This window comes from Siniperca chuatsi, linkage group LG13 (genome assembly GCF_020085105.1).
Source record: "Siniperca chuatsi isolate FFG_IHB_CAS linkage group LG13, ASM2008510v1, whole genome shotgun sequence".
Classification (NCBI taxonomy): Eukaryota; Metazoa; Chordata; class Actinopteri; order Centrarchiformes; family Sinipercidae; genus Siniperca; species Siniperca chuatsi.
In genome coordinates, this window is record NC_058054.1 from 1,831,046 (window position 1) to 1,843,747 (window position 12,702).

The 12,702-nt window shown below is 45.2% G+C and overlaps 1 protein-coding gene across 28 annotated transcripts in view; it reads right to left on the reverse strand.

Annotated features, from left to right (window-relative positions):
* dlg1b (discs large MAGUK scaffold protein 1b) overlaps positions 1-12,702 on the reverse strand; it is a 127,303-nt gene that overhangs the window by 18,738 nt on the left and 95,863 nt on the right. For all 28 annotated transcript variants that reach the window (XM_044219719.1, XM_044219716.1, XM_044219715.1 and 25 more), the window contains 6 exons: positions 12,403-12,527; positions 10,132-10,301; positions 9,593-9,729; positions 8,529-8,673; positions 4,543-4,672; positions 818-974 (listed from right to left, as the gene is read on the reverse strand). In XM_044219719.1, the coding sequence (XP_044075654.1) occupies positions 818-974; positions 4,543-4,672; positions 8,529-8,673; positions 9,593-9,729; positions 10,132-10,301; positions 12,403-12,527 (864 nt within the window). The remainder of the gene's footprint in view (positions 1-817; positions 975-4,542; positions 4,673-8,528; positions 8,674-9,592; positions 9,730-10,131; positions 10,302-12,402; positions 12,528-12,702) is intronic.

Below are 12,702 nucleotides of genomic sequence, written 5' to 3' on the forward strand. Positions count from 1 at the left end.
GGCTTTAGTGCTTCCATTTCTTTGCCGTCTGCGCTCCGATATCTTCTCTTAACGTTCGCGTCTATGCAATTTTTACTCAGTTAACTCTAGTATTTACTCTCGTGCGAGCTCTGATTGGGAGATAAAACGTGTACGATCTCAACACAAGAGGTCAGAGGTCAGAGCCACTCAGTGAAATACTGTAGACTAGTTTATTTCTGTAACCGATATCCATCTTCCTCCCTCCTTCCTCTAAATAACCATAGCCATGTAAGAATAATCGGAAAACTCTCTCAAATTTTGTTTAAACTTCTTCACCTCGACTTGAGCGAATCTTTCTTTACTCACGTCATGTTAAGTCTGAATGCGTCTTTAGCTCTCTACAGAGGAGTGTGTGTGGTGAGTCCGCAGGCCTTTCTTAATACAGAAAACAATCAAGTCTGAACTGGAGTTTTTGGAAGTTTGAACCTGTCAAATTGAATTCGGGAATACAAACTCGCAAGACTGTACCGAACAAGGTTAACGGGCCACTAAAAACACGGACCTTCACTTTACCTTCAGACAAACCAACCTGGCAGCAACAAATATTAGATTTAACTCTGAGGCCAAAGTTCATCTTTGAAAAGGAAAGACATCAGAGCCGGCGGTAAATCACCGGAGAGCTGCTGACATCACACTGTTCTCCCTGGGATGACCATGGACACTGACTGAAAGCTCTCACCTGACTCCACACATCTCCAAAAACGTCAGAGTTCATTTGCAAGTCGGCATAATTATGATAAATAAAAGTGTGTGTGTGTGTGTGTGTGTGTGTGTGTGTGTGTGAGAGCGTACGTACAGAGACGAGTCTGTCTCCTTTCCTCAGCTCTCCACAGAGGTCAGCTGGTCCTCCAGCGAGGATGAAGGAGATGAAGATGCCCTCTCCGTCCTCCCCGCCCACGATGTTGAAGCCCAGTCCTGTCGCTCCTCTGTGCAGCACCACCTTCCTGGGCTCCCTGTAGGACCACAGCTGTCAATCATCCTGAAGTCATGTGACCTCACAGCTGTCAATCATCCTGACGTCATGTGACCTCACAGTCAGCTGTCAATCATCCTGACGTCATGTGACCTCACACAGCTGTCAATCATCCTGACGTCATGTGACCTCACAGTCAGCTGTCAATCATCCTGACGTCATGTGACCTCACACACAGATGTCAATCATCCTGACGTCATGTGACCTCACACAGCTGTCAATCATCCTGACGTCATGTGACCTCACAGTCAGCTGTCAATCATCCTGACGTCATGTGACCTCACACAGCTGTCAATCATCCTGACGTCATGTGACCTCACAGTCAGCTGTCAATCATCCTGACGTCATGTGACCTCACACACAGCTGTCAATCATCCTGACATCATGTGACCTCACACACAGCTGTCAATCATCCTGACGTCATGTGACCTCACACACAGCTGTCAATCATCCTGACGTCATGTGACCTCACACAGCTGTCAATCATCCTGACGTCATGTGACCTCACACAGCTGTCAATCATCCTGACGTCATGTGACCTCACACACAGCTGTCAATCATCCTGACGTCATGTGACCTCACACAGCTGTCAATCATCCTGACGTCATGTGACCTCACACAGCTGTCAATCATCCTGACGTCATGTGACCTCACACACAGCTGTCAATCATCCTGACATCACACACTTGACCTCACACACAGCTGTCAATCATCCTGACGTCACGTGACCTCACACACAGCTGTCAATCATCCTGATGTCATGTGACCTCACACACAGCTGTCAATCATCCTGACATCATGTGACCTCACACAGCTGTCAATCATCCTGACGTCATGTGACCTCACACACAGCTGTCAATCATCCTGACGTCATGTGACCTCACACACAGCTGTCAATCATCCTGACGTCACACACTTGACCTCACACACAGCTGTCAATCATCCTGACGTCACGTGACCTCACACACAGCTGTCAATCATCCTGACATCACACACTTGACCTCACACACAGCTGTCAATCATCCTGACGTCACGTGACCTCACACACAGCTGTCAATCATCCTGACGTCATGTGACCTTACACACAGCTGTCAATCATCCTGACATGTGACCCCACACAGCTGTCAATCATCCTGACGTCATGTGACCCCACACAGCTGTCAATCATCCTGATGTCATGTGACCTCACACAGCTGTCAATCATCCTGACGTCATGTGACCCCACACACAGCTGTCAATCATCCTGACGTCATGTGACCCCACACACAGCTGTCAATCATCCTGACGTCATGTGACCTCACACACAGCTGTCAATCATCCTGACGTCATGTGACCTCACACAGCTGTCAATCATCCTGACGTCATGTGACCCCACACACAGCTGTCAATCATCCTGACGTCATGTGACCTCACACAGCTGTCAATCATCCTGACATCATGTGACCTCACACAGCTGTCAATCATCCTGACGTCATGTGACCTCACACAGCTGTCAATCATCCTGACGTCATGTGACCTCACACACAGCTGTCAATCATCCTGACGTCATGTGACCTCACACACAGCTGTCAATCATCCTGACGTCATGTGACCTCACACAGCTGTCAATCATCCTGACGTCATGTGACCTCACACACAGCTGTCAATCATCCTGACGTCATGTGACCTCACACACAGCTGTCAATCATCCTGACGTCATGTGACCTCACACAGCTGTCAATCATCCTGACGTCATGTGACCTCACACACAGCTGTCAATCATGCTGCCGTCATGTGACCTCACACACAGCTGTCAATCATCCTGACGTCACGTGACCTCACACACAGATGTCAATCATCCTGACGTCATGTGACCTCACACAGCTGTCAATCATCCTGACATCACACACGTGACCTCACACACAGCTGTCAATCATCCTGACGTCATGTGACCTCACACACAGCTGTCAATCATCCTGACGTCATGTGACCTCACACACAGCTGTCAATCATCCTGACGTCATGTGACCCCACACAGCTGTCAATCATCCTGACGTCATGTGACCTCACACAGCTGTCAATCATCCTGACGTCATGTGACCTCACACAGCTGTCAATCATCCTGATGTCATGTGACCCCACACAGATGTCAATCATCCTGACATCACACACGTGACCTCACACACAGCTGTCAATCATCCTGACGTCATGTGACCTCACACACAGCTGTCAATCATCCTGACGTCATGTGACCTCACACACAGCTGTCAATCATGCTGCCGTCATGTGACCTCACACACAGCTGTCAATCATCCTGACGTCATGTGACCTCACACACAGCTGTCAATCATCCTGACATCATGTGACCCCACACACAGCTGTCAATCATCCTGACGTCATGTGACCTCACACACAGCTGTCAATCATCCTGACGTCATGTGACCCCACACAGTGTTCCTTATTTCCAACATCTGTCCTCTAACGCTGATTTTGCTCCTTTAGCGGCTGAAGTCTGTAATGTCGGTCATGTAACAACTGAAGCTCTGTTTTGACTTCGTGATGATGACAGACGACTAAAAAGATTAAACCAATCATAAACAAGTCCAGATCAGTCAGTCGATGAGGTCACTTTTGTGCCAGTGAGGGAGTGTGGAAACTTTTCCCGCCGCAGCGTGAAGATTCATATTAAAATTCAGGTTTTTACAGAAACAAAACGTTTATGTTGTTGGTCTTTTTTGTGTGCAGCGCTAACATGAATTAATGTTCACAGGTGGAATAAATCAGCGCAGGAGTGATGGTGGTGGTGTGTAACTGCAGGTTTGAACCAGCAGAGGGCGCAGCAGCTGTGTTTGCTCCACAGAAACCCACGACTACATTAACCTGACGTGGGGCAAAAAAGTAGCTGCTGCGTTGTTATTGGTACTAATTTAAACTGTAAAATACCACTTTCAAATGCACATTGTCCTATTTTCATCCTCCCACACATTTACAGATTCTCTGTCCAGCTGCCAAAATCCAGATGACAGAAGAGTTTCGCCTCTCAGGCAACATACAGGCTGCTCTATCTTACTAGGCCTGAGAGGGAGACCTGCAGACACTACTCAGGGCTGAACTGCCACCTCCTCTGCCTGTTGTTCAGGTAGAACAAAGAAAGGTTTTCATTTATTAAGTTAATATTCTATAAAAACACTGGAATTTAACATCAATCAAAGATTAAAGAGTGATTTTTACAGTAAAGATGAAAATACAACATTATTGTCATTAAGTATCACGTCTCCATCAAGGAAACTTAATTTAAAGTTGGGTTTGTGCATTAATAAGGCAGCATAGCATTTGTAATTTTTCTTTTGTTAATCTACCGTTATTCTGAAAACCACAATAATCATTTTTATCATGCAGTAAAATGTTATTTTCTAAACTGATTGGTTGAGGAGCCTCTGACTTTATTGTGTATATAAAACAAATATTAAAACACCCAGCATCAGTCAGGCTCTACTCAACAATAATCCCATCGCAGTGTCTGCTGTCCGAATGCTTCAGAGCGTAAAACGTGATGTTTTTGTCCTCACCGGCCGACATCGTCTTCTCCCAGCATGCTCTTCGGGGTCGGGGAGTAGCGTCCCGAGGATGCTGGCGGCGGCAGGGGCTGACCCAGGAAGTTGGGGGGGCTGATATGGTTCTCCATGTGCTGGGAGTACGCTGAAACAGACACACAGAGAGTACTTAGGCGAGTCGTTGGTCGGAAAACCGAACGACGATGCAGCTTCCACAGGTGGAAAAGAGGAAAAACAAGCTCGACTGTAAATATTGAGCTGAATCAGTTTGATAACCTGCAGTCAGAGTCAAAAATACACATCTGTCCTCCCTGACACACTTACTTTGAGCAGCAGAGTGTGTGTTTCAGCCTCTGGTCCTACAGTTTCTCTCCATCTGATCGTACACCTGCTCAGACCCTCCGCTACGCTCACCTGTCGGGCTCCTGTTACCGTCTGATTGGACGAGGCCAGGAGCCGCTGAGGGGGTCGTAAACTGAACTAGCGAGAGAGAAACTCAACCGGCTCTGATCACAAACTGTTTGTGCTGCTTGTGGAAAAACCACAGACACGTTTGGAAATGTAAGATTTAGGGATCATCCTTTTTTAGAGATTCTGATGAAGAGTTTAAACTTCTTCACAGACAGATTTAAAGTTTCAGGCATCGAACTGTTGTAGTACTTCCTGCTGTCAGAGGACTCTGTCCAGGTCAGTTTACACTAAACTGTGGACAAATTTATATTGTTTCACGCTATTTGAGCTGAAATGATCAAAGAAAATCAATCTGCAAGCGTTTTGATATTCGATTAGTTGTTTAGGTCATTTATCAAACAAAAAAACGCCAAAACTTTGCAGGTTCCAGCTTCTCAAATGTAAAGATATTTTGCTTTTTCTTGTCATATAACTGTAAACTCAATATCTTCGGTTTTTGGACTGTTGGTCCCACAAAACAATAGTTTTAAAATCCTTGGGCTCCGGAAAATTGTGATTGTTTTCACTATTTTTTTTGACATTTAAATAAACTACACGTTAATCGATTAATTGGAAAAACAATCAACAGTTTAATCAATAATGAAAATAATTGTTAGTTGCAGGCTTAACATGGTCGCATCACACAAGCCTAATCGCATTTTATCCACGGTCTAATGTTTGCAATAAAGATGGATAAACGCTGAAACAGAAGCCTCATTAGCAGAGGAAGAGAGAGGACAGCGAGCTGTGGTTGTTTTAATACATAAAGAGACAAGAAGAGTGAATAAAAAGAGAATAAAAAAGATCCAGAAGAGTATTTAAACGTCCCAAAATCTGCTGGACTTTCTGAGGTTCTGGACCCCAGGACGACAGAATCGAAGGTTTGACTCCAGCTGCCTCCTGTTTGATGACAAACACCTGCGGAAGGTAAATCTGATCCAGTCTGTCCAACTGGCGGCCATGATAACTGGAGCCGGGGATGATGGGACGGCCGTCTGCATCGGGGGGGGGGGGTGTATAATGACCCCCCCGGTGTTCGTGTACTGCAGCTATAGTAACAGCAGCTGAAGCTTGTGATGCTGCTCGACGCTCGCTGATTGGATTTGCTGCTCGTCCTTCACGCGTCTCAACATCAGCGCGGGGGAATAATACAGAGGTTAGGATAAGAGGGGGGTCAATGAGAAGAGGAAGACGAAGAGGAGGGGTCGATGAGGAGGGCTGAAGCACAGGGGACTCTTTAGAGAAAAGGGATTTATGACAACATGGAGTTTGAAGGGATCTGATGGTCGGATGCTGACACAGTGACGTCGCCATGGTGACCAACTTAACAGTTACACTGAAGGAATACGCACACGCGTTCACTCATTACGATCGATGTTTTCCCAAACTGCCTTCTTCCTGAACGGCTTCCTGAGGAAAGCTGAAATAAATGCATCGGCTTTGTGTGTGTGTTAGCACGGTCAGGCGTGTTTACATTAAAGGTACTTAGCCTAAACGTTTCAGGTTTCCGTCACAACGATCAGCTGACCATCAGAAGAGGAAGTGCTACGTGACTTTACAGTCTCGCTTCAGTTCTCTCTGAGAAGGCCGATCGTGCTTTCATCACTTCTCCACACGGACTTCGCTGCTCTTCAGACTGCGTTCAGCTTTAAGCTAACACCAGTCTGCTTGGGTTTCTTCTGTTTTAGGCTCTCAGTTTGTTTTAGACTTTGTTAAGATTGCTCTGATCTCTAGATGGCAGAACAGCAACACCTGCTGCAGACACTAAACCGTCTGTGAAGCACAAAATGAGGGAGCTGTGATTCCAGTGAGCCTGTACTCGTTTAACTGCAAATATTCCAATATCGCAACATAAAATTGTGTATATTGTGATAGAGAGTTGGATCACGTAGACCCACAAAGACAGCGAAGGAAGTAACGGGGAGATATCAGAGTTTCATCTTCTGAAGTTGAGGCTCCACCTTCCTCAAATCCTCTCACTACATCACTCTCTGCTGGTCAGACAGTGCAGCTGGACATCGTCCCTCCTGTCCTCACCAGTCCAGGATCAGTTTGTCCTTCAGTGTCTCCACATTAAGGTTCACCGAGGGAGTCGTTGGGAACAGATCCAGGGTTCGTGCTCTGCCTCGCCTTGGCTTTGAAATGCGTTGTTTGATGAATGCCACTGGGAACGTCAACCCCCCACCCCCACCCACCACCACCAGAGACACACCACAGTCCCGGCTGAATTCGACACTAATTCAGGGTCAAAGACACAACGCCGACGAGGTCACATCTGAACAAGGACCTGCTAATCTGGTTTGTGTGATGTTAGCAGGCTTCGTGTCGTCGTTCGGCCGGAGGGTTTCAGTTGGACCATGTTTAGACTAACATTAGTGCTTGTGTGTCCTTAACTTTTGCTGCAAAGCAACGCGACATCATCCCGCGACAAAGTGTGTTGTCCAATCAAACACGAACACGACCACATTCCTGTTTGATTACTCTGAAGCACGAACAGGGTGTTTCTGCTGTTGTGATCATTCAGGCTGAGGATACAATGATATCTGTCCAGAGTTGTGTGCTGAGTTTTGGTGTCTGATAAACTGGACTTCCCGGATCCTTTCTTGTCTTCTCACCTGTACCTGAAAGAACACGAGGACACCGACCTCTGCTTTTTTTTTTTTTTTAAACATAGTGCAGTTTTGAACGCCTCTAAAGTCATCTCTATAGATGCTTCTAATTTGCTTTGTTTCCTTGCTCCTCAGGTGAGGTGGAAGTCGATCTGGTTGGCCATCATGAAGGATGTTCATTCACCATCGGTGTTGGGCCAATTAGTCACAACAAAGGCTGTCTCCCCTCAGTGGTACTGACGCACACAAACACTGCAGTCAGGATGCCATTCATTGTGAACTGAAGCCCAAAAGACACGCTGCCGTGGACCACCGTGACTCAAGATATTTTGAAGCTTTATTAAAATGTCCTCTGACGAACGGGAAGCACCGAGTTGTTTTCTGCGCCACTAAACTACGTAAGAGAACTTTCAACGAGCTAGAAGAAAAACGATGCGTGGAAACTATCATTTCCATTTTTCCCAAAAAAAAAGAAAAAGAAAAGTAGGCTACAAAATTATTTCTACACGAGATATTTTAATCATAACCTGCATAATAAAATGAATAAATGCAGATGCAAATAATTAATACATTGAGAAAACGCACAGCTGTCATATGGCTCATATCAGAATCAAAAATCCTTTATTGATCCCCGAAGGGAAAGTCTTTGTTACAGCAGCTCGCCTTTACGTCAGCGCACACAGGTCACACTGCTAATATGTCATATGGTCGACACTCTTTGTTCTTTGGACGCGATCAAACTGATCGCATTATGAAAACCAGTGCTCCCAGTAGCTGCTGAGCGCAGCTCTAAGCTAATGGTTTCTTTCCGTCGGTGAAGCTGTTGAGTAACTTGTGTTCAAAACCGATGGGAACGCGGTTCTGGTTCTGATGTGGTGCTGCTAATGCTCCTGCGGGGAAAGAAAAGTCTTGTTTGTATAGAAAATGAAAGCCATCACTCACAGTTGGTGAGGTCGGGCGGGGCGTAGCTGTCGTTCATGAAGACACTGTTGGGTTTAGCCACTTTCAAGTAGACCACGTCAGGAGTGTTTTTCAAGGCAGTGACGGCGTGTTCGTGGCTCACCTCCTCCAGGCAAGCGCTGTTCACCTGAACCCAGAGAGGAGACACGAAACATCAACATTTATCCACTGAGAGCAAAGACCAACGTCAGCTGTTGTCACAGATTAATGCGCTCCATCAAACCAGACCACGTGTCATTTTGTTAAACAACCTAAAAGACGTTTTACAGATGGTCGAGCATTAGATAAGACATTTTATAAAGCTCCATCACTTCGTTCTCGGTCAGGTGCAGCATGTGTGCTGAGGGGTTGCTACAGTTATTTACAGCGCTCTTTACTGTTGTTGGGAGTTCACAGGTTGACACCAGTTGTTGGGAACCTCCAAACAGCAGACATAAATGTGAGGTGATTCAGCTTTGTGAATTTGCCTGAACTACAAACGTCTCCTTTAATCGGGACATCTAACTGAAAAGTTTGAGGCTGGAGACAAAGATCTTTGTTTGTAATGTAATGTTTTATCTAAGAACTTATCTTTGTCCCTGAACAATGTTGTTTCACTACTTCAGCTGTATTTTTCGGTATCTTGTAAGTTTGTGCGTGACACTATAAACGACTACTACCACCACCAAGAAGAGTAAAATGTGGCCCTCCGTGAATTATTTTAGATTAGAATTCATTACCTTACTTGTTCTGTTGTTTTTAATTCTTTTTTAATGACATTGTGAGGAGATAATTTAATTCAATAACAATAAAATCAAGGGGAATGTCTTTTTAAAAAATAAAAAAAAAATATGCTAAGATCACAAAAAGGATTTTCAAATATCTTTTCAGACCACGAGACAAGTTAACGACTACACCGAATATATAACATTCCCGAAGAACCTGTGGTCATTATAAACGCTCAGTGTGAGACACACTGCAGTGTAAGTGCAGCATGTTTGGCGGTTTTTGGCTCTGGCGTTGGATTAAAGCAGTGACGGGACAGAGTTGTGTATGAAGAGTCTCACAGCCAGCAGTTTGTCTCCGATCTGCAGCCTCCCGTCTTTATGTGCAGCTCCTCCTTCAATGATCTTGGTGACATAGATGCTGTTGTCGCCCGGGATGTGCTGGTTCCCCACTCCGCCTGCTATACTGAAGCCAAGACCTGGAACACACCACAGACCAGGACCAGAGGGGGGGGGGACTGTTAGAGCAATCACGAACCTTCCAGCACCAATGTGCACTTCACAGCAAGCCTTATAAGATATCACTGAAACATGCTGCTGCCAATTTAACACCGGCACAAATCAGGGCACATAAACGCACAAAAGCATATTTCAGGATGTTTCCGTGGAAACCGAGGCTTTGTACTTGAGCCTGGCTTCTTGTCTGAATAATCATGAGGCCCTGAGGGATTTCACTAAAGCTCCTCAGCAAGCAGAGCCGATCCAACAACACATCCACACTATCTGAGCGCTCCGCTGCTTCCTTCAGGAGCGACGTTTAGTTTCTGCCCCTGCTGACTGAGTGTTTAAATCAAACCGCACCATTTAACCCTTTCTGTCACCTTTGGGTCCCTTCACCAGTTTGATCTCCATCACTTTCTCAGAGACGGGTTTCCTCCTGCGGACGTAGAGTCGGACCAGCGAGCCGGCCTCCTTCAGAGCCTCCACGGCTCGGCTGTGGGTCACATCCCGGACATCCACCTCGTTAACTCTCAGGATGACATCGTTGACCCTGAAACACAGGACGCCCCTGGCTGTCAATCACCAAAATGGTTTACTGCGGTTCAACAGCATGACTGAAGAACAGAGGCAATGACAATCCTGATGGTCAATAACAGAATTTAAAGGTTCAGCATTTTGGGACACAGTTATGTAAGAGCAACACAGGGTAAATGTGAGAGAAGGCGTATAAGCGACAGGTACAAATGTGACTGCGTGCAGCTTCCTGAAGTCTTGTCGTCACAGTGAGGCCAGGTTCGGTGCCATCGCGTCTGTACAGAGGCCGAAACCAAAACCCGTGTTCACCGGCCGAATCTGACAACCTGCGTCGTGCCGCTGCGCAGACGCACTGGGCGGATGGATACACTGCTTGTGAAGAAAATAGCTCCAGCACCTGACTCACAAACTGTGGTTTTCACTGGCTCCAGCTCGTACTTCAAACACGAGTCCCATTTTCTTATCTCACTCTCAGAAAGGAAGCAAAACATCATGTTTCCTAAAATGTTTATTATTTTTTGTTAAATTATTATATATTTATATTATATTTTTATTGAAATAATTATCTTTTTTTTTTTTTTACTTTGTCTGAAAATCTTGTTCATGTAGAGTTTTAGCTTGAAAAAACAAATATATAACATTAATATTTTAATCTTGCTAGATGACAGGTGTGTTTATAGGCTTTCAGTTCAGTTTTTTTAATATCATTTCTCCTCCTCGTCTTGCCAAGTGTTGGGGAAAGTGTGTCTCGTCTCGTATCTCCGTGTGATCAGATGAACGTCAGCCCAACTTCAGCGCTGTTCGTCATCCGACTACATCATCGGAGCACACCATCCAACACCAGCTTCACCAGTAAAGTCCCAGTTTAGTCGTACTTTTAGCTTTTATCCTGTTTTCAACTTCATGCATAATATCTTATTTATAGCTTGTTTTATTTTATTTGTTGGTCCTTGTATGTGTAGAACTTTCCAGCAGGGGTCACTATTTGTTTTGCGTATGTATATTACAAGTGACAGATGTTATTATGATGTTCTGAAGAAATAACTGTGAATATTTACCATCTTATTCTAAATGCAGGCGCATTTATGTTATATTTCATATATGCTGTAATCTTACTAGGTTACAGATATGTTTTATTATCGTTCCTAGTCACCAGATTGTGTATCTGTGTATGCGTTATAAGTTAGTATAGTATAAGTTAGTCAGTGCGCCAGCGCCACCTAGGTTCATTTTCAGTAATTCAGATTAAGAATTAATATCTCATGATTGTGTAACTTCATTAGTTAATTCTGATGTTTGTTTTGTGTTTTCATTGCAGGTTTACAACCTAGCAACCTAATTGATTGGTTAATTGATGAGCTAAAACGTTACACATAACTAGCTTGTGGATGATTATTGTGTATGTGCGCACAATAAAAACTCAAAAGGTGGCTCGAGTTGTGTCCGCCGAGCTCGTCCTGAAACCCTTCCAGTGGGAGTTTATTGAGCTACAGCAGGTAGCTTAGTGAAGAACTGGACAGTATGTACATGTTCCCCGCTGGACTGAATCTGTGTATGTGTATTTGGACAAGCGTGAATATATGTGAATACCGACTAGATAAAACTGAGCGAAGCGATCTGAAGAGTGACAAAAAGCGAGACTTTCGTCAGTTAGTTTAACTTTTCTTCGTCCGTTCCTCCTCTCTTTTCTGAGCTTTGTGTTTTTACTCTGTTGTCTGTAAGTGACCTGAGCTTTCAGTCAGACACATGAGCCTCACCGATGAGTGACAGACCAACGAACGGGGTTCATGTTAGAGGCAACCTGAGACTGAGGCCGGACCTGCTGTTTGCCCACCGCTCTTCATCATCATCATCACCACCTGGATCAGGTGTGTCAGACTGGCTGCTGCATTATGAATGAGGTAGTGAAAGGCAGCAGGACGCTGCAGGGGGTTCTGGGTAAAGGACACCAGCTCTTAACTAACAACTCTAAAACTTAGTTGTTTTTGAGTGATGATACATAAATGTCTTTAAATCTCTACTGTTAAAAACAACGACCTGAGGCGAAGAAACTGAGACACTGTGCAGCTGAACTCGTCATACATCAAATGAGGATTCACAGGTGTGTGCTGTCTCACCTGAGCCGCCCGTCCTGGGCTGCGGCTCCTCCAGGTATGACTTTGGTGATGAAGATGCTGGGGTCTTCACCGATGTGGGGGTTGTCTGTGCCGCCCGCGATGCTGAAGCCCAGCCCTGAGTTCCCCTGGATACCACAACGATCACCATGACAACCACAATAAAAAAAACAACCAGAACGCATGTTAACAAAAATAATACCTGTTGCAACCGCAGACGAGTGATTATACAAACAGCACATTCAGCATTAAGGTAACAAAAACAACCACATTTCAAGAGAATAACAATCTAAATGTTGCCGT